Here is a 21,618-nt window from a genome sequence, read left to right on the forward strand (position 1 = left end):
ATTTACCTAAGTACAATTTAGAGATACTTGACTTGAGTTTTCTTTCTATTTCTGTTCCACTACATTTAAGAGGAAAATGATGTACTTTTCACTTCACTACATAAATTTGATTTGATTTTGCTTTAGTCAGTTGCACAAAAAAGGTTATTCGTCACCTCACAAAGTAATATCCTTGCACAGAAAACAAGAAGAGTTTTACTATAACAGCAACTTTTTTTGATAATCACTTAAATAACTATTCATACAAAACATAACATGGTTCAAATGTGAAGATTTGCTGATTTTCCTGTTAATTATTTGAATAATTTTAATGTTTTTTAAATACTTAAAACATTGAGTAATCGTGACAACATTTCTCACTATTTCGTGTTTTAAAAACCCACCAACCATTAATTAATGGAGAAAATAGTCAGCATATTAATCATCATTAGATGCAGTTTGATACAACATAGTTAAGAATGAGCTCAACCAACTACAACAGTTAATTCAAGTTAAATTAAATAGTTTTACTTTTAATAATTTGAGTACATTTCCTGATTTTACCATAACCTTTTCAATCCAGGACTTTTGTTCTAACGGAGTATTTTCTAAGTGTGGTATTAATACTTTTACTTAAGGGTCTGAATACTTCCTGAGCTTCCTGTGTACTCCATACTCATTAACAAACATAAACAAAAAAACAAAGATGTCCTTCATAGAACTTTTATTTCACATCACGTCAATATTGAATGTTTCATGTAAAGAATGTCTTCCTCAGCAGTATTCATCATCATAATATAATATCTTCTGCAGTCACCAGGATTTCATGTCGATGCAATTCAGAGAACAGACTGACGCGCCTGTTTACGCTGTTTCATGTTTCACACAGAACCGAGGAACTGTGTGAAACAGTGTGCAATATCTGAACAATATTTCACTTTGGAAGAAGAGTTTTTGACTTTGCATGAGTTCCTGTTTTTACTGTATTCATTAACATCTTAAGAAAACCCATATATTTTGTGTGTATATCTATACATATACGTTTGTACACAGCATCCTGCAGGCTGGCTGTAGATGTGAACATTAATTTCGCCATGCATAATTTGTTGTTACATATTTATACCATTTATGTTTATAATAAACTTCCCATGTATTTCTTACAACATATTACACACTTTAGATATATTTATATGCTGTACATACACTACATTATTTCTCTGTATACATTTATGCACTCTTAATGTTGCACATATTTCATTTATGCACTTTAGGGGCAAAATTATTGATTTATGATATTTTTTTAACTCAACTACAAATCACATTCTGGCCACTATAACAGCCACTAGTTACTGTGGCTGTGAAAGATTTAAGTCTATTCTAATCAATATTTCAGTTTAAATCTCATGGAAGCCCATTTCCTCCAGTAAAATTAAAAAAAAAACAAGATCCTGTCAGTCATTATTATGAGAAACTTTCTTGAAATGATGACTATTTATCTCAAAAATAATGAGAAACATTCTCAAAAGATACAAAGTCATTATTTTAAGATACTAAGCCATTATTTTGAGAAAGTTTCTGATGATTTTGAGATGCATTATTTTGAAAAAATGTTTTATTTTGAAATACTAAACCATTTGTATGAGAAAAGTGTATTATTTTAATATACTAAGCCATTATTGAGAAGAAGTTTCTCTTTATAAGGACTTCCAAGATCTTATTTATTTCATCACATTGGTTGAAATCATTCTGTATTTTTACTTTCTAACTATTACTTCCTGTTCGAGTTGAAGACGAAAGTTTAAACAAGGATTACTTCTTCTGCATCTTCTACAAAGTCAAAATGTTCTACCAAAGTGAAATATCATTATAAAAAGAAGTCAAATAAAAGTCTTACAATCACACGTTTTAAGCACTATTTACAGGCATGAATAAACATTAGCTCTATGATTTTTCTGTCACTTTTATTATTGATGCCGTACTACTAATATACATGCTGTTAGAGATTATTTACTACGACCCCTGCGGGCGTTATCTTGACTCTTCAAGGTGCTAAAAGATCACAGAAAGGCAGTTACAACATTTCAGTTTGCACTGACACAAAGTTTCACCACAGTTTTCTCCTACAGAGCTACAGAATATTACTTTGGATATCTCTAGTTTACCATAAACACTTGCTCAGACGTTGGTCAACTTCCTGTTTGCTTTCTTCATCACTTTCCTAGAAACATTTCCCCACTAAAACTCGATCCTGTCGTCTGTCCCGGCTTTTACATCTCTCTTGAAGATTCTGCTCAGTCTGATTGGTAAACGTAAGACTACGATCAACTAGTATAGGTGTTTTCTAGCTTTAGATTTGGGACTGAAAAGGAATCAAGAAGACATCAAATCCAAAGACTAAGCACGCAAATCTCTCGTTCTTAACACTTTGAACCCTCCACAACATGCTACTTTCTATTAAAAAAAAAACACTTTCAGTAATAACATCGTCCAAACGTTCAACTATTAACCGTCACAGTTTGTGTCTGTGAAGCTCATAAGCTTTTCTGTTTCTGTGTTTTATTGAACTCACTCTGTTTTAAATAAGTATTCCACTCAAAAACTAAAAAGTCTGATTGATCCATCATTTGTATATTTCAATTTAAGGTAGAATTTGTTTTCACAATGAGTCCAGGAGTTAAACCGAAAATCTACATTCATAAAATACTACTATGTGACTTTACAGCAGCAGAAAATGTTGTGTTAAAAGGCAAAAACATCATAATAACTGACTCAAACACTGAAACAGCACTGCCCATGCTCGGCCATTTTAAGGTAAAAATGACATGAAAATAACTCACTGTGCCAATTTCATTAAAATATGCCAAGTCTTTCTCAACCACATTTTAAAATAGAAAAGACACTTTGAATAAATTTAAAAGTTCCCCTTCACTGAAACTAAGAAACAATAGTAATAGCACTTTTAGTGTAGGAGCCTGTCCTCTTCCCGTAACACTTCATTACAGTCAAAGTCACAACCTGCTATTAGGAGCCAGTCCCTAAATCAGCCCGACAAAGAAAACTTTTTCTGAATATGGCACAAAAAAACCCTACATTAAAAGGTTATGTCGAGAAAAAATTGCACTGTAAATCAGTAAGAGATATAAGAGGCATCTTTCATAGGCCAGGAAAAAAGTAAAAATGTTAGTTATTCTGGACGATACAGTATGTTTGATCTCAAACACTAAGCTAAGTACAGCCAAACATCTTACTTTCATTAAAACTAGCCTAGATTTTACGTTACGTTTCACTCAAACAGAAATGTCTGATATTACAGTGTTTTTTATTCTATTTTTTTCCAATTAACTACCTCTAAATTGAATGGACTGTAATCAGATTTTATAACAGGCCAGCCTTTACACAAGAACATTTTATACTTTAATTTAGAAATGTTCTATTCCTGCACATTAAAACACAATTTGTGCTTAATTAATTTGTGAAAAAGAACATCCAAAGTCCAAGTGACCCAAAGAGATGTTTCCAGGATTCAACCTGAGGTCTGACAAACCACAGAGAAGCTGCTGCTGCTGCCGCAGACAAATCTCTTACTCAATGATAGGAGCTGAGCGATCGTTGGTCACAGTTCTTCTGAGTCGGACGTGAGCAAATGGATTGATCCTAAAAGGAGAAAACAATCAATATAAATATCCTTTATTTAACCAGGTAAACTTATTGAGATTAAAAACCTCTTTTCAAGAGTGACCTGGCCAAGACGGAAGCACAAAAGCAAAATGGTTACGCTAACCACACAAGACACAAATAAAATACAGTCACACACTACAAGAAAAACAAGAGTTGGATTACATGATTACACAGTGCAATTACAAGATCCAATTGAGTGTATTTGTCTGTCTTTTAAAATTGAGTTACCAGACATGTCAGTTTCAAGTCCTTCTGCACATCGTTCCAGGTATGCGGGGCAGAAAATTCAAAAGCATTTTTGCCCAGTTCAGTTCTGACCAAGGTTATTATAGTAAACGAAAACTAACGAAATAACGAAAACAAGAAAAGAAAAAACTGAAATAAAAGTAAAAATTAGAGTTTTAAAAAAAAAAGATAACTTACTGAAACTGTATTTTGTGGTTACAAAACAAACTAAAACTAACTAAAATTATAGTGAAAATGTCCTTAGTTAGTCTGCTTGCCATTTGAAAATAGCATGGTCTTTGATTTTTCTGCATTAGCACTAGCTTGAGCTAAGTCAAACGGAACTGAACAGTGACAAAGGCTGACTGCAAAAACTCAAGCGATTTTAAAGCTGAAGAATACAATAAAAATAAAAGGTACGACTAACAACGTATATTACAGATCGACGACAAATAAAAGGAGAAACCAACATGAAGTGTTTAGGTATGGGATCAGGCCACAACAAGCCTCCAGAACAGATTCAATGCTCCTTCCTAAGTCTGAGAAATGAACTCTATTCTACTGTATTGTAGAAATGAACAATATTCTCTTTTCCAAGTACAGCTAAATTGATGGTCATGTGCCAAACACAATGGGTCCTACACGTCCCATAATGCCCACATCAGTGCAACAACTATCAGGTTATCAGGTTACTGAAGCCCGAGGGTGGTAATAAGAAAAGCAGTCACAGGGTCATATCTTTGGGGTACAAAACATGCAGTTAGATCTGGTCTGCACCTGCTAAAAGGCTCAATACATGGAGCACAATCATAGAACAGCTTGATTCTGTCAGGTCAAGAGCAAACCATTACTTTATTTCTAGCCTTGTCTGCTGTAACCCTGCAACATCACAGTCCTAGTTAAGCTGTGCATGTTGCACCACAACAATAAGAGGCCATTTGACCCTGTGACTTCTCCTCTTTATATCCTCCTTGCTTTAGCCACAGCTGCAGCTCTCTGGTCGACTCCACACTCTGCTGCTGCTGCTGCTGCTGCTCTGCTTCACTTCTGTTTGACTTCTGTTTGGTTTGGTCATGTATTTCAAGGTTATCCTTATGTTTTACCTAGCAGATTTACAGCATTTGCACACACACACACACACACACACACACACACACACACACACACACATTTAACCTTTAATTATTAATATTATTATTATTGTTGTTGTTTTTATTATTATTATTATTATTATTATTGTTTTTATTATTATTAATAATAATATATTTGTTGTATGTATTCTGAACTGTTCACAAGACAATTTTGGATTTAAAGTGAGAATTGTTCTCTTTTGGGTGGGATGGGATTGTAGGAGGGATAAAAAGAAAAATTAAAGAAAGGAAGCCCTCTCTTTCACATGACACTGCTATGTTGTTGACTGTGAAATTGCTTTAAATAAAAAAAAAGTCAACAAAAAAAAAGTGACTACTAAAAAGAAAATTGGTGGAAACCTCCTTTAATGACACAAACACCTTTGAATTAGATTACCTGGTCGGGGAGGGTGGTGGAGAGACCAACTCTGCAGTGATCTGTAACGTAACGCAAAGTGAATATTAAAAGGACATTTTGACAACATCAACATTATTATTATCATCTCTGTATCTTCCATTAAGACAGGGAGGCTCCGTTAAGAGAAGATGTTGAAGGTTTCATGTTGCTGACCTTGTTGCTGTCGGCCATGCTGTAGGGGCGCGGGCGGAAGGTGCTGACCCTCTGGGGAGGAAGAGAGTGCTCCTCCTCGGATTCGGGGGTGAGGGCTGGGAGACCTGGAGACACCAGCTTGTCGAGCTGGCCTGTACTGTTGCTGTTGGCCTTAGATAAGAAGAGAGAGCTGGAGGGAAGGTCACAGACAGAGAGGAAAGAATATACAAGGAAAAAGACAGAGGAGTGTGTTAATTCGTCAGCAAATGTGTTGGTGTTGGAAGTGAACATGTTGGGGAAAGAGCGGTGGAAAGACTGAGAGGGCAAACAGTGAGTTTATGGGCTCTATGTCTGGATGTTTTCAGTTATTGAGAATACAGATGGAAAAAGGGAATGGTGTCAAATTAGTTTCCACATGAAAATGACCCCATTAAAGGGAGCTTCTTTATTTTTCAACTCTTTTCCCCCCTGTTTTCATGTCTCAGTGGGTACTGGGGACAACAATTTCTAAAATAGGTCCATTATTGACCGAGAGCGCTGCAGCCATCAGCTGCAAATCGGGCTGCAATATATATATCCTTTGGCGTTATTGTGCACCGTCAATGTGCGTCCACTAAAAAAAAGTGAATGTTTTCGCCACCGACTTTCTCAGATTGTTATTGTAAGTGTCTGAAAACTGCATGGAAATGGACCCTTCAAAAAAGAAATGTTTTCCTTGCTTTTCACTTGATCCAGTCTGTTTGTTATTGTGTCTGACTAAAGAAGTTTAGTTCTGAAATTGTGTGTGTCCTCTTCCACAAAACACTCATCCATGATATTAAAAATCTTCTAGATCACACCAAGTTACACTTTCTTTATCGAACAAAACAAACTCCTGACACCCCTTCTTCGAACAGTCAAAAAGACAAAACACTATCTCTTAAGTCTCTACACTTGACACAGGTCTGCCCTAGTGAAACTACAATGTTCAGAAAATAAATTACAAAAACTGCAACCTATATACTTCATCTTGTTTGTTCTTATTGTGTTGTTTCATGCAATTCACTAAAAACGTATGCTAACTATGCAATATAACTATATTTATATTTATATAAAGTTTCTGTGAATCAACCAATGTTATAAACTCCTACATTTCAGTATTGCTGGTATAGTGTGTTGTACAGTAACTAAGGGGAAGTGAGGGAGGTATTTCTGTCATTAACAGAGTCAAAGTTCATCAACAGTCATAAAATTTCAATGTAGATTTCAATGTTTGTTTTTCTTTGACTTACCTCTCGAGGTGATCCATCTTACTGTGGTGTGACTGAGTGTAGGAGAAAGGGAACCAGCCTTTCCTGTAAAGGAAAAGTTTACTACGTGTGACGATTGATGAAAATCAAGTGACAAGTCATGAAGAAAACTCTCAGTCTCTATTGTCTTATATGAATATGAAAGAGAAGTTAGCACACAACATGAGAAGTTTTCTGCAGTAGGAAAGGAAAAGCAGCTCTACTTATTGTAATTTAAAAGAAACACAAGTGCTACAACAGTGCTAAACATACCGTCCAGTTCGTTCATTTTGACCGTAGTGCCACCCGTCTCTGGGCTCAGAGATGAGCAGGGTGATGTTGTCACCAGGCAGGAAGTGCAGTAAGCAAGCCCCGCCCACTACACCGCTGCCACTGCCGCCGCCGCCCTCCAATGCTCCAGGAGTGTGAGCGAACATGGCTTCCACACGGCTAGGTCCAGTTAAAGGCAGCATCCTGGGAAGACTGGAGCCTAAATAGAGAAGAAAGGGGAGAAAAAAACATTCAATGTATTTCTATTTAGTCATATATGTTCTTGGAAATAGTAGTTAACATTGTTTGTGGCGTAGCCCAACAGTCCCGCCCTGTTGGATTCAAAAGGTCGACCTGGTCGAGGGATTTGAAATGACACATGCATGTTATCTCACTTATATCAGCTTGACTGTTTAAAAAAAGTTTTCACAACAATTTTTGATGTAATTCTTAATTAAAACAGCATGAGTTTGTTTGGCTGCTTCAAATAGTAGCTGCTTACTCAGCACTCAAGGTGTCCCCAATTCAACAAGAAAATAAAGTCTTAAGGATTACAACTTTGGACAATGGTACATTCCTTGGATGGTCACATTTCCCGAGTTGGTTAGTAGTTCTTATGCTACGAGGGGGATGTGTTGTATTTTATTGGTCAAGCAAATAGGCGTCAAGGAAGAGTGAACGATAGGGATCAGTTGAACCAAAAACTGTGTACCAAAATTTCTATCAACTTTTCAAGTTTTTGGGGAGCGTTAATGTGAATTTTCCAAGTCGGGATCTTCCTTTTCCCATTATTCAGATATGATGCAAATACAGAACAAATGCCCAATCTCACAAGGTTACTAAAAGTGAAAATTAATCCATGTATCTAGCTTGTTATTTGGATCCATTCCAAAATTTCATGGGTTCTTCCTTTGCCCATGCTACACTGTTCCAACAAGTTTTGTGAAAATTGGGCCAGTAGTGTTTCCGAAATCCTGCTGACAAACTGACCAAGAATGAAAAAAACAAACATAACCTCCTTGGTGGAGGTAAAAGTGTGGAGGGAGACACTCAAACATACAGAGGAGACTCGTCACATCTTACCCTGAAAGCCGGCCAGCTTAATTTCACTGCCAGGCCTCTTCGGCAGTGGGAGTGTTGCTGTTCCACACATGTCGGCGGTCTTCAGCAGCCAGGGATTATGAGACGGTGAGGAGGTGTTGCTCCCTCCTGGTCCCACCTGCTGGTGCAGTAAATGCACAGGAGTCATGGCCCTGGAGAGAGGAGCGCTGTGGGGCAGCGGGGGACTGTGAGGAGCACTGTGGGGGATGGGGAGGGTCATGCCATGCAAGGAGCTGCCAGCCTGGGAGATCTGGCTGAGTGACATCACGGTGGAGGGGATGAGGCTCGGGGAGAGGTTGGATGTGTTGGCGGCCAGGAGGAGAGAGCCTGGCGGTGCCGAGCCGCTGGACGTGGTGGGGGTGGACCCAACGGGGCTGGCGCTGCCGCCGCTGGCGCTGCTGTCAGGGAGAGGGCTGGCGGACGCACTGAGGGGCGTGCTGGTGTGCTGAGGAGACGCTCCCCGGGATGAACCTCCAGCAACTCCTCCGCCGGAGAGAGAGCGGAAAGTCTGCGGGGAGCCCTGAGGAGGACCGGCTTCACTCTGGGAGGAGGAGGAGGGGAGCGAGCGCTGCTGCTGGGAGCGGCTGGAGTCTCCATTCAACAGAGGAGGGACTTCCTGAACAGAGAGCCTCTGAAAAACCAAAGACAGATACCGTCAAGGGATTATATCTCTCTCCTGGCCTGGGAACGCCTCGGGGTCCCCCAGGAGGAGCTGGACGTTGTGGCTGAGGAGAGGGACGTCTGGAATGCCCTGCTTAGCTTGCTGCCCCCGCGACCCGGCCCCGGATAAGCAGAGGAAAATGGATGGATGGATGGAGATACCTTCAACTATATTGTGAATTGAAACACTAAGTTTTTAGTGACGATTATTTGATCAATTAACTATTTACTCTAAAAAGTGCGGTCCATGCCAGCATCTTAAAGTTCTAGGTGATGACTTTAAATGTCTTGTTTTTTGTCAAAACCCCAAATATTCAGTGTAACATTATATAAAACAGAGAAAAGTGAGAAATACATTTGAAAAATCAAAACAGACTTCGTCACCACATGTTGAATAACAACTTGTGACTTCACTTTAGCATTTTAACTTTGAAGGACTTGTTATCATCTCAAAGTTAGAAAAAAGTGTGCAGACTACATTTAATGTTTCTCAGATCACATAAAGACTTACAGACTATACATCCAAGACTTTGTTTGCTGAAATAAATGCCAATAAATCAGAAATATCTCAGCTTCAAATCTGTCATTAATGGGTGGCTGCTCTTAATTTCATAATGACTATTTTAAGACTTGGGACTTGATTCAGAACTTTATTGCCAAGAAGTGAGAGTAACTTGCCAAGCAATTACTTTTTTTCTGCCAGGAACAACTAATAATAGACCCGTTTTTGTGGTTTTCAAACTATTAACCCACCATTACATGTAATTCTTCTGTGAAAACCAACCACAGTGCGGCTGAAAATTAAGATTAATTCTAACTTCAAACATCTGACTCGGTATCAATAAAAATGATCTGACCTGTTCTGGCTGAGCAGAGCCGATCTTGGTGTGGCGGAGGGCCTCGGCTATCCCAGAGGCCCCGGAGCCTTGAGGCGCAGTGTGACGCAGCAGGTTCAGGGCGCGCTCCGGGAGTTTTGTGGGCTGAGAACACGACTGCTGCCAGCATGACAGTTTCTGTGACAGAAGCTCTCTCACCTGGATTATAGTCAAAAGCACAGAAAAGAGAAAACCACAACACTGTTAAAGGCAGAGACTTCTCCTTATTGTTAACAAACGAAAGGACAAAAATTTAACAATGCGTTTCTCAGCTGTGGATTAATACATCTGGATTTCAGAAAACTGAAATGTTGAGCCCATCCTCCCCCAGAAAAGACCTCATAGGTTGTTCATACAAGCAGGTTATAATGACGCATATTTCTGTTTATAGTGGCAATGACCTCTAGTAGTAATTATGATGGACACAATGGAGGGAGTCAGGTGCCGTAGTATAAAGAGCAACAAAGTCCATGTAGAGAAAAGGTTGGTGATGAATGGATAAATTAAACAAACAGCACTTCAACCCAGCAGTCCACTGTTTGTGTCCCATATAAAACCAAATGTCAAAATTTAGTCACTTTAACTTACACATGTTAGTTCACTTATAAAGACTTATGTAACGAACATATCCTGGTTTAAATTATGGACAAAGATTAGTTACATAGCAAACATACAGTCATGAAAAAAAAAATTAGACCACCCTTGATTTCTTCAATGTATTGTTCATTTTAATGCCTGGTACACCTAAAGGTACGTTTGTTTGGACAAATATAATGATAACAACAAAAATAGCTCATAAGAGTTTAATTTAAGAGCTGATATCTAGACATTATCCATGGTTTTCTTGATGATGATTTTGGTTATTATCAAGAAAACCATGGAAAATGTCTAGATATCAGCTCTTAAATTAAACTCTCATGAGCAATTTTTTTTGTTATTATATTCGTCCAAACAAATGTACCTCTTTTTGTACCAGTCATTAAAATGAATAAGAAACTGAAAAAAAAGGGTGGTCCATGACTGTATATTTTTTTCCATGACTGTATTTATTTGAACCCAAACCATGATCTTTTCCTAAACATAAACAAGTAGTTTTGTTGCCAAAGCTGCAACTGTTTCACAACATTAACTACATGTTTAAAACTGTAACTGTTACATTTAGGTACGAGGACATGTAGGTGTCCTGCCACCAGCCTATTCCCTCCTTTAGGAAACGCTCCTACGGGTCGTATTAAGCATGACTTCCTCTATGAGTTGGAGGACTTAGAATGACGTGGATGGAAATGTTACCCAGCTTGATAAATGAAGACATAAAATAAGATAAATAATAAAGTAAATGTGAACTTCACTCTGTATTGTGCTGCTGTAACACCTGAATTTCCCCCATGGAGGATTAATACAGGAATATTTTATCTTTTCACCTTGGAGTGGTAGTTGATGAGCAGCTTGGTGACACAACACTGTCTGTCCACCAGGAAGCAATATCGTCTCCTTTCTTCAGTGAGCGCAGACTTGTAACCCATAGCGACCAGCGTGTCCAGTTCGCCTTGGCGGCGACTCATCAGCTCCACAAACTGGAGAAAGGGTCAGAGAGAGTTCACTGCAAACCTGAACATCCTTAAACACACGGTTTGTTGTTAAAATAAAAAATGGATGGAAGAGGGATATTGTTTAAACTGTACAGTTTGAAACATGTTTGTCTATTGATAAAAATATATAGTCAGAGGAGATAGTGTTAGTAAGCTTATTTAAAAAAAGCATCTTTGAATGAATCAACAACAATCTTCTTCTCTAGAATTGTTTGTCTGATTGTTCAGAGCTTCACTTATTTAAATGACTTATTCAAATCCAAGACACAACTTTTATTGCTTAACCAACAAAGAACAAAGTCATTTTTATTTGATTTGATTTGACTGGAAATGCAACCAATGCAATGAAATGTCTTGTTTTAACCGGCTACAGTCATGGAAAAAATGATTAGACCACCCTTGTTTTCTTCAATTTATTGTTCATTTTAATGCCTGGTACAACTAAAGGTACATTTGTTTGGACAAATATAATGATAACAACAAACATAGCTCATGAGAGTTTAATTTAAGAGCGGATAACTAACCATTTTCCATGGTTTTCTTGATAATGATTTTGGTTATTATCAATAAAACCATGGAAAATGGCTCCATATCAGCTATGTTTGTTGTTATCATTATATTTGTCCAAACAAATGTACCTTTAGTTGTACCAGGCATTAAAATGAACAATACACTGAAGAAAGCAAGGGTGGTCTAATATTTTTTTTCCATGACTGTATCTACAAAACTGCTGTCATGAAGGAAAATGTATAAATCAAGTGTTAAAAGAAGAACACACGGCACACACATTCCTATGTTCACTATCACCTGCCCACATGTGTTACTCAAAGACACGGTGACCTTTAATGCACATTGTATGGAGAGGAATATGTGAAGTCACATCCTGCCTGTTGAACAATGATAACAAAATCCAAATCATAAAGCGTGATCCTTTTGCTCTAGTGACCTTTTCCTCCAAGTGGCTGAACCCTCTCACCCTCTTATATCATTCATATTTCCTGCAGTAGGAGCTTGTGCACTAAGTTGCTTGTTTCCTTAAGAATCAGCTGAGGCAGATTGTGCTTTAATCTTATTCACACTGGGCTACTTCTCACACAAATCGCCACGCAACTCTGCTTTTTAATCTGCCGTAAAGCTGAATGAGATCTTCAGGATATCGTTCTAAGTTTGGCTTACTTATAGGCAGTTTTAATCTTTTGTATACATATGTGTTTTTTTTTGCTCACCTGCATCTCTCTGTCTCCATATTTGTTCGGGTGACGGCTGCCCTGGCTCTTCCTGCGGAGTTTCTTCAGCTGGGACTGGCAGCGCTCGATAGACTCAGATTTAGACCTCCGCTCACTCTGATACTTCTTTAGGGTGGCCTGAGAGCAGAAACAGGTCAGAGGATTTATTCAGTATGAGTGAAGAAAGAAGGTTTGACAGCTTATATATAAGATTTTGCGTGGTGGTGCAAAACCATCAATGCAAACTTGTTTATAAGTTACATTTTACACCAATATTCTTATGCAATTATGTATTTTACAAAATGATTCATTATTTTCCATCATTCAAAGTAAAATGAGCTGCACAAAAAAACTTTGATCCAACTGTCCTATATTCCAGTCAAATATAATAAAATAAATATTTTAAACTAAGCAGAAATCCTGCTTTTCTCACAATTTATCAAAAATCAAACTTACTGTGAGGTATTTGATATCCAGTTCCAGCTTCTGCTCCAACTGGGCGAGCAGCTCAGAGTGAAACAGCTTTAACTGTTGATGAAAAGATCCAGATGCAACATTTTAAAAAAAGTATTCTGACAGTTGGGACATCCACGTGAAAGGCCTCAGCACAATGTTTCAAAGAAAATTAAACTTGCATTATTACAGGGTAAAAAATGTTTTCTTTATAAACTCTAATAATGTTAATTTTTTCTGGCCACTTTACACATTATTTTATATTTTGGCCGCATTTATCATGAATGTCTAGATTGCATTATAAACATAATTATAACATATTATACTAAGCTTATAGCAGTTATAATTATAGTTTTAAGCACAGATGAAAAATTCATAACGCTTTATAACAATAATTACAGCACATCACTTGACTTGAGCAAGCATCATTATATTTCATAATTGCTGGATGCACAATATAATATATTATCAGTATGTTTATAATGCATTATGGACATGGGTGAAACAGGTTGTAGCATTTAGAGAACAGTGCTACCAATGTGTTCAAATTGTGGCTAAAAATAATAATTTGTTGATATGTGAAATCATTTGTGCAGAGCAACAGAGCGATCGGTCTCACCACGTCCTCCAGCTGCACCTGGATCTGTCTGTGGACCTCGGCCATCTGAAACAGCGTGTCTCCTGTGAGCAGTGAACCAGTGTTAGAACAACCATGTGTACTCCTGCACTGACCACTGTACATACATACATATATATACAAAGTAGGGCTGGGCAATATATCAATATTTTTTCAAATGTGATATGGAATTAGACCATATCGCATATATCGATATAGTTCATTTTTTTTCTTTCTTTACATATAAATGCTGCCCTTACTAGGGTTTGCCATATTTTGTTCTTTTGAAATGATCATTATTCTTTTCTCATATAAATATATTTATTTCGGAAAAAGATTGGCCTTTTTCATTTCTATTTTTATTTAAGATTTTTTTTTATTTAAATGTGCACTTTATGGAGCTTTGATTTTTCTTAAAGGTACTCCTGCTGTATTTATGTTCTCTTAAATAAAACGTTTCAATAAAACTACTTGTGACATGTCATATTTGACCTTGTCTTTGACTGAACATTTGCTCTCACTTTGTGATAAAATATCAGGATATATATCATATATTGATATTCAGCCTAAATATATCGACTTTTGGTCCATATCGCCCAGCACTAATACAAACTATGTTTTATAACTGCAATTTTTTTTTATTGTTATCTCAAGTCATCCCTACTCATCTGTACATACACTCACCAGCCACTTTATTAGGTACACCTCTTCACCTGCTAATGCAAATATCTAATCAACCAATCACATGGCAGCAACTCAATGCATTTAGACCTGTAGTCATGGTGAAGACGACCAGCTGAAGTTCAAACTGAGCATCAGAATGGAGAAGAAAGCTGATTTAAGTGACTTTTAACATGACATGGTGACTAACACGTTTACATGCACTTCAGTTGTCCAGTTATAGTCGGATTTAGGCAATAATTCTGTTTTTTTTTTCCAAGTCTCATGTAAACGTGCTGAATGTAAATGTATGTTTCCTGTGCCAGTAAAGCCTTTGAATGGACTTGATTTATATTTATACACTGCATCTTTAACCGGTGCAGAAAATTCTCAACTCTGAGCTCTAATAGTGGCAGTCCACATCATACTGCAGGACATCACATCAGTAAAACATCATTAAAAAAGAAGCTGTTTTAACAGAGTTTCTGGTTTACAAAGTGGCGGTCAGCTGTGAGTCCCTCCCTCGGTCACACAGCGCTGTAGTATGTGGTGGCTGGCATCTCGCCCTCCGACTCTCCTGCCTGCCTCCCCCGCTGTTTTCAGCATTACAATGAGATCATGTGGTGTTGTTAATCTCCCAACAATGACCCTACTCTCTCCCTCTCCCTCTGTTCTCTCTCCCTCTCTCTCTGCATTTCCTCATTCCCTCTTGTCTTCATCTCCCCCCCTCACTAACACATGCAGCACAGACCATTTTCAACTTCTCTCCAGCTGTCACATCCACTCTCTTAACTTTATTAGCTCCATCACTAATTTATTTTTATTTCCCCCTCAGCCCGGTGCTTGTCTAGCAGCCGCCCACTCACCCAGCTCTTTGGAGCCTTGGCTGTCGCTCGCCAGCTCTCCCAGTTTCACCAGAGCATCAAAGTAGCCTTTGGCAGCCACAGTTACTCCTGCAGGAGAGAGAGCATTTTAGGGACAAACATCCTGCTCAGTGGTTCAGACAAATCAAACAAGAATTATCCCAGTTAGACTGACCTGTCAGGGCTTTCTCATAGTGTTTGCCCATGGTCACAAAGTTCTTCAGACTGGGGTTGAATTGGTCCAGAATCCCCTGTTGGCAAAACAAATCACACAAATTAGAGAACAGGCAAATTATGACACATGAATTCATAAGTAAGGCAAGGCAAGTTTATTTATAGAGGTCATTTATCAGCAAGGCAAAGTGCTTCAAACAAGATATCGAAAGCATCGTGACAAAGGGAAGAAAAACATATTTTAAAAGGACATTTAAATTTAAATTGAAACAAAACTTTAAAAAATCAAAGACAGAGAGAGATAAAGAAAACAGAAGTTATAATATAATAACATTTATATAACAAAAAAAAGAGTAAAAGTTACAGTTCAGAGATACATACATGGTTAAAAAACCGTAGTTAGTAGCAAGTTATTGTTTTGGAATTTACAAGTAAGTTTCAAGTCTTTGCACAAAAGTCCCAAATAAACTTTGAGTTTAGAGTCCTAAACAGTTCAAATTGCGCTCTTCAAAAATGTTTCTTTATTTGTTCTTCCTCATTCTCTCCTAAAACTTGAATGGATTCTGTTGGATTGGTTCAAACAAAGTGAATCTGGGTAATCAATAATGTTGATTCAGGAAAGAAGGGAAACTTATTAAGTCGTGGCACACTTTTTAATTAACATGCTGTTAAATCTTTGGGTTTGGGGGAAGATGCCAAGTCAAAAGGCCCATGTCTGACCAATATTGTTAGAAAGAGGGCTTCTGAATTTTATAACATTTGGAAGATATTACTGCAACTTTTGAGGAGTGGAGATATAGAGGAGGCAGTGGGAGAATAAGAAAATGAAAAATGTCTGATTTGTTGTTGGGAATGTACACTGTAACCTACACTAAGAATATTCTTATTTTATTTTATCTTTTCAAACTGTATTTATTTGTATTGTTTATCTACATTTATTTATTTATTCTGGTCCTGTAATTATTCATATTTTAAATATTATTTTCATTACTGCCATATGTTCTTGATGTTTTAAGTGTTGGATGTTGGATGTATTAAAACAAAAAAACAATAAATATATGTGGGGTTTTTTAAAAGGCCCATGTCCCAGGTGTTTATGTCCAAGTTGAGTTGCAAGTCTTTTTTGATTTTGTAAAGTCGATTATGTAAAGTCTGACTGGAGTCCAAGTCACACAACTTAAGTCCACACAATCATTTCAAATGATTTCAAGACAGTTTATTACTGACAGACAGACAGACAGACAGACAGACAGACAGACAGACAGACAGACAGACAGACAGACAGACAGACAGAGGAGTCGTACCTTATAGACATTTTCTGTCATCTTGTTGACCTCTTCTGTTCGAGACATTTTCTTCTCTCGGTTACGTGCTGCCACAATGAATGTTTGTGTTGCTTATTTCTGTTGTTCAGGACTTTAGGCTTTACAGCAGACAGCAGTCCCCTAAAGGAAAAATGATGCAATTAGAGATGGTCGGTCACAAAATTCTTAAAATCGTAGAAAACCCACACATACAATGCATCCAACTACACAGAAGAAAACAACAGCAATGCACTTTTTTAAATATATCTGCGACTGAGCTGAAGTCAATTACTGAATGAGTTGAAAGACAGAAAATGAACTATTTTTTGCAATACAGGAGCAAGCATTATGTCATACACTGTTCCTCATGTTCAAAGTAAAACAGCAAGAAGCTAATTTTAAGAACAACCAGAGCCCAAACAAAGGCAAAGTTAAGGACGCTTTGAGAAAAGTTTTCGTTTTAAACCAGGGGTGTGGAGTTATAAAGGGGACTGGTGGGTTTATGCTGTAATTGTTTGTTTCAAACTATTTTTATGTTTTGTTATGTGTATGTCCATTTTGGTGTTTTCAGTAATTCTGTTTTTGTGTCATGATGCTCTTTTGAATTGCTGTGCTTGTAAAATTCCAAATAAAAATCAAATAAAATCCAATTTTGACAAGCAATTCTTTCAAATCTTCATACAGTCATGGAAAAAAATGATTAGACCACCCTTGCTTTCTTAATTTTATTGTTCATTTTAATGCCTGGTACAACTAAAGGTACATTTGTTTGGACAAATATAATGATAACACCAAAAATAGCTCATAAGAGTTTAATTTAAGAGCTGATATCTAGACATTTCCATGGTTTTCTTGATAATCAAAATCATTACCAAGAAAACCATGGAAAATGGCTAGACATCAGCTCTTAAATTAAACTCTTATGAGCTATTTTGTTGGTATCATTATATCTTTATTATATTTAGTTGTACCAGGCATTAAAATGAACAAGATATTAGAGAAAACAAGGGTGGTCCTATATATTTTTTTTAAACTAGAATCTGTGCAGGACTATTACATGCTTTCTCTCTCTATGTCGGCATTTAAAATCATCCAGAGGACCTTTAAGGCCCTCGAACCTTCACAACAAGTGATGAGGATGTCACATCGTCTTGGGTTTTGTCTGAGGGCAGCAGTGTTATTTTCTCATGGAGCTCCTCTGTGTCTCAGCTGCCAGTTTCTACATTATCACTTCGCAGCATTACAGCAACCCAAATATTGCTCCAAGATTCCTTGTGCCAGACGAGTTATACCATTTCAGATAAGAACAATGGGCTCCTCCAGTCCGAGTCACAGGTGTCAGAGCGCTGAATAAACACACGACAACAATGTTTCCTCGGCAGAGAGGACGATGAAGAGGGGACTGCTCCGGGGTCAGAGGATTTCCAGTCTGGATTTAAAGGAAAAATGCTCATTTGGTTTTCCCTGTGCAGTCCCCTTTTGTTTTCACAGCGAGATTACAGAGAAAACGTTGACCCAGATCAACTAATGGTATATGACACAAAGAAAACATTTCCAGACTCTTGCTCATTAAGGCCACCCTGGTGCAGTCTGTAATTTGTCAGAAGAGCTGTAATAGTCTGCAGACAGAAAAGTGGGGGCTTTGTCCCAACTTTGTCCTCTTAGTTTGTTTGAAGGACTTTATAACTTATTTAAAATGATGAGGGAAAATATTGACACAATAGGGGGGGGAAATGCATTTTTGTTTGATTATTCTAGCTCAGTGTGGTTTAATTCTCAGAAATAAAGTGTTGTTTGTTTCCGGATGCAACAGGAACAGTCTGCAGGTGGTTGGGAAACTGGTACAGAAGGTGCATTCATGTGCTTTGGCCTCTTTAAACGTCTTCAAATGCTTTGAAGCAAACATTGCATTTAAAAACCATTAATGTCAGTAAAGGATGCAACTACTAATGCAATCAGCAGAAAAACTAAGTGAAAATATTTTTAATAATCATTTGAGTCATGATTTTCTTTTGATGATTTGTGAAGATTTGCTGTTTTTCCTCTTTTTATATGATAATAAACTTAATATCTTTCAGTTTTGGAATGATGATTGGACAAAACAATTGTTGGGGTAATTATGCTCTCTCTATTTTCAGTCATTTTATAGTTGCAGCACTAATGTCACTGCAAAACCCCAAGAAACTGCAGAACCTGAAAGAAAATTGTGTTTAAAAAAATGCATGCACGACTTCAAAACAACTGCAGCATTCTGGTTGTTTGAAGGAATCTTGTCCTGTTTTATGGTGAAATGCTGCCAGATATCCATACATCTACTTCTTGCATTTCTCTGAAGATCTAGTAATGGTGCAAAATTGCAGCTAAAACAGAACTTCTGTGCTAAATGAGCATTTTCTTCTATACTTTCCTCCAATCAATGTCTATGGAAATACTGACAAATAGCACAAAAAGCAAGTAAAACACACCAACCCTGCCTGTACATATAAACATGAATAATTAAGTCGCACAGTGGATGTTTCCCTGAGTAAAAAAGCACCCAGCTATACACACAGAGCAGCTCACCAACAGCTACCTGTTGATCTCTCAGCTCTGCTTCCATTTGTAAAACAGTAACACGTAATTCAGCAACATAAAAAAAGAGAAAGTTACATACCTTTTCTGATCTCATTGTGGGAAGTGATAAAAGCTTCCTGCGCGTCTTTGAGTGTTAAATGAACAGTACAACACCCCCTCCTTTCTTCCTATTAGGCTACTTTCCCTCTCCGTTAGTTAGTGGGGGGTTGTTTCATCCAGCAGAGCACTAAATCTCAGCTCCCCTCCACCCCTTTTTCACATGGCCCTCTCTCCTCTCTCTCACACTCTTTCTCCCTCTCTCTGCTCGCAGGAATCGGGGTCAGATATTTGGTGCCGTTCAGTACCTCTCCTCATTACTGAGCCGATTATCAACATGCCTTCACGCCCGCAAAAATCGGCCAGAATAAAAAAATAAAAAAAACACCGACAAAACCCCCCGCCCAGTGCAACCAGCAGCTCCCTGCCGTTGGAGACCACAGTCAGCCTCCCTTTCTGTGTCTCCCTCTCTCTCTGTCTCTCTCTGTCACTCGGGCAGAATAACAATGAGCCAACGGGACCTCGTCTGAATAGGAGCAGGAGGAGAATAATGACTTGAACTTTTTAAGCCAAAGACAGAGCAGCACATGCAGGGCCTATCACTGGCCTACATACACCCGGACCATCACATATTCCTGCGCCCCATTCTCACAGGAGGAGGAGGAGGAGGAGGAGGAGGCCCTGCATGGCCCTTCAGCTACTGCAATAAACTGCTGAGAAGATTAAAGGCTCATGTAAGAAATAAAGGTGCTGGAGAGGAGAGGTTAAAGTGGTGGAAAAGGTCCCCCAAATAGTTTAGGATCAGTGGGAAGTAATTAAGTACATTTACTCAAGTACTTCCATTCCATTTTATGCAACTTTTTACAGCAACTACACCTCATTTGTAGAGGCAAATACTGTTATTCTTACTCCACTACATCTATTTGAAAACTCTAGTTACTTTGCAGGTTTGGATTATTAATATCAAATATTTATAATGTAATAAATTATGATACATTACTATAGTTTAATCAGCAACATACAGATTAATACGATGGTTCCAGTGGTGGAATGTAAATAAGTACATTTACTCAAGAACTGTACTTAATACTGAGGTACTTATAGTATTGAGTGCAAATAGATTGACATACTTTTCAGAGGCCAACATTTCCATATTAAACATACTTTTAAAACTGGTCTTTTGTAATATTACTTTTTTTTGAGATACTGAAATGTAGGTCTTCATTAAATGTAAGCCATAATCATTATAAGAATAAGTTAAATAAATTAAAACATGAAATGTTTCATTATGTGTGTAATGGATCTATATAATGTGTTATTTCCATTTTTTTAATTTAATTACTGACATAAATAAACTTTTCTATGATATTCTAATTTATTGAGATGCACCTGTATTCAGATTGCTTATTCATGTAAAAGTACTAATTCCACACTGTGATATATCTCCACTTAAAATAAAAGTCCTGCATTCAAAACTTAGGTAAGTAAAAGTACAAAAGTATCAGCATTAAAAATGTACTTAAAGTATCAAAAGTAAAAGTACTCGTTATGCAGAATTGACCCACTTAGATTGTTTTATATATCCGGCAATAATATTACTGATGCATTTATGAAAGTAGCATTTTACAGTTGTCCAGGCAAGCTCATTTTAAATACTTAATATATTGTTATGTGGTTTTATTTATAAACATACATTTAATTTTAAATTGATCATGTATTTTATGTTAAATCTTGACCTGAAAAGTGACTAAAGCTGGCAGCTAAATGTAGTGGAGTAAAAAAAATATTTGCCTCTAAAATGTAATGAAGTAGAAATATAAAGTTACATTAAATTAAAATTGTACTTAAGTGCAGTACTTGAGTATATGTACTTAGTGACATTGCACCACTGGACTCAAGTACAGTTTAAATGTACTTTACCAGCACAACTCCCAAAAAATCCCATCAGCAAAGGTGAACAAATACAAACTACAACTTTTAGATAATTATAGTGTAGGAAAGTACCTAAATGTGCTGGTGTGGTTCTTTTAGGACATTCATGTAAAGTGTCAGTTCTTTATAACCATATATTTTATACACATAAAGCCCATTAAGACAGAGTTGGGAAAATATTTTTTAAATATACTTATTTTCCAGTGACTGACATCACATCACTTGTTGTACATTTAGGGGTCTGACTGAAGCTGCTTTGTGTTGCAGTTGCAGGTGTTTTCCAGGTGGTGGCGGTAGTGTGACATGACTTCCTGCTGCATGAGACCACACAGCCAGTAAATGTGCAACAAGTGCAGACTGTAGAGTCAAACTGAACTACAGCTGTGAGACTTGAAAACAGTCAACAGTTCACTCAATTTCGACTGAAACCAATGAATGAAATCATAACGAACACA

At 37.4% G+C, this 21,618-nt stretch overlaps 1 protein-coding gene across 2 annotated transcripts; it reads right to left on the reverse strand.

Moving 5' to 3' along the window:
- Window positions 1-688: 688 nt before the first annotated feature.
- Window positions 689-19,794, reverse strand: zgc:158689 (uncharacterized protein LOC791177 homolog). 2 transcript variants are annotated; one of them, XM_059340041.1, is made up of 15 exons: window positions 19,275-19,665; window positions 16,622-16,762; window positions 15,319-15,394; window positions 15,147-15,233; window positions 13,624-13,685; window positions 13,008-13,079; window positions 12,552-12,689; window positions 11,158-11,310; window positions 9,719-9,895; window positions 8,184-8,832; window positions 7,104-7,320; window positions 6,834-6,896; window positions 5,584-5,752; window positions 5,410-5,450; window positions 689-3,633 (listed from the first exon to the last, which is right to left on the reverse strand). In XM_059340041.1, exons 2-15 carry the CDS (start codon window positions 16,667-16,669, stop codon window positions 3,561-3,563), a joined length of 2,025 nt encoding a protein of 674 aa, XP_059196024.1. In that variant the 5' UTR covers window positions 16,670-16,762; window positions 19,275-19,665; the 3' UTR covers window positions 689-3,560. The 2 variants fall into 2 exon arrangements, with proteins under 2 accessions (XP_059196024.1, XP_059196025.1); XM_059340042.1 differs by lacking the exons at window positions 13,008-13,079; window positions 13,624-13,685 and having other exon boundaries at window positions 12,552-12,622; window positions 15,195-15,233; window positions 19,275-19,794.
- Between the last annotated feature and the right edge of the window lie 1,824 nt (window positions 19,795-21,618).

Source organism: Centropristis striata, chromosome 8 (assembly GCF_030273125.1).
Source record: "Centropristis striata isolate RG_2023a ecotype Rhode Island chromosome 8, C.striata_1.0, whole genome shotgun sequence".
NCBI classification, from domain to species: domain Eukaryota; kingdom Metazoa; phylum Chordata; class Actinopteri; order Perciformes; family Serranidae; genus Centropristis; species Centropristis striata.

What these genes read in the sequence shown, in the direction of transcription:
- zgc:158689 (XM_059340041.1), bottom strand. Translation starts at nt 16,669, where the DNA reads ATGTCTCGAACAGAAGAGGTCAACAAGATGACAGAAAATGTCTATAAG. An exon ending in AGGTGCAGCTGGAGGACGTG is followed by an intron (nt 13,080 to 13,623) that starts GTGAGACCGATC and finishes TTTCATCAACAG; the next exon opens with TTAAAGCTGTTTCACTCTGA. An exon ending in CAAAATGAACGAACTGGACG is followed by an intron (nt 6,897 to 7,103) that starts GTATGTTTAGCA and finishes TTTCCTTTACAG; the next exon opens with GAAAGGCTGGTTCCCTTTCT.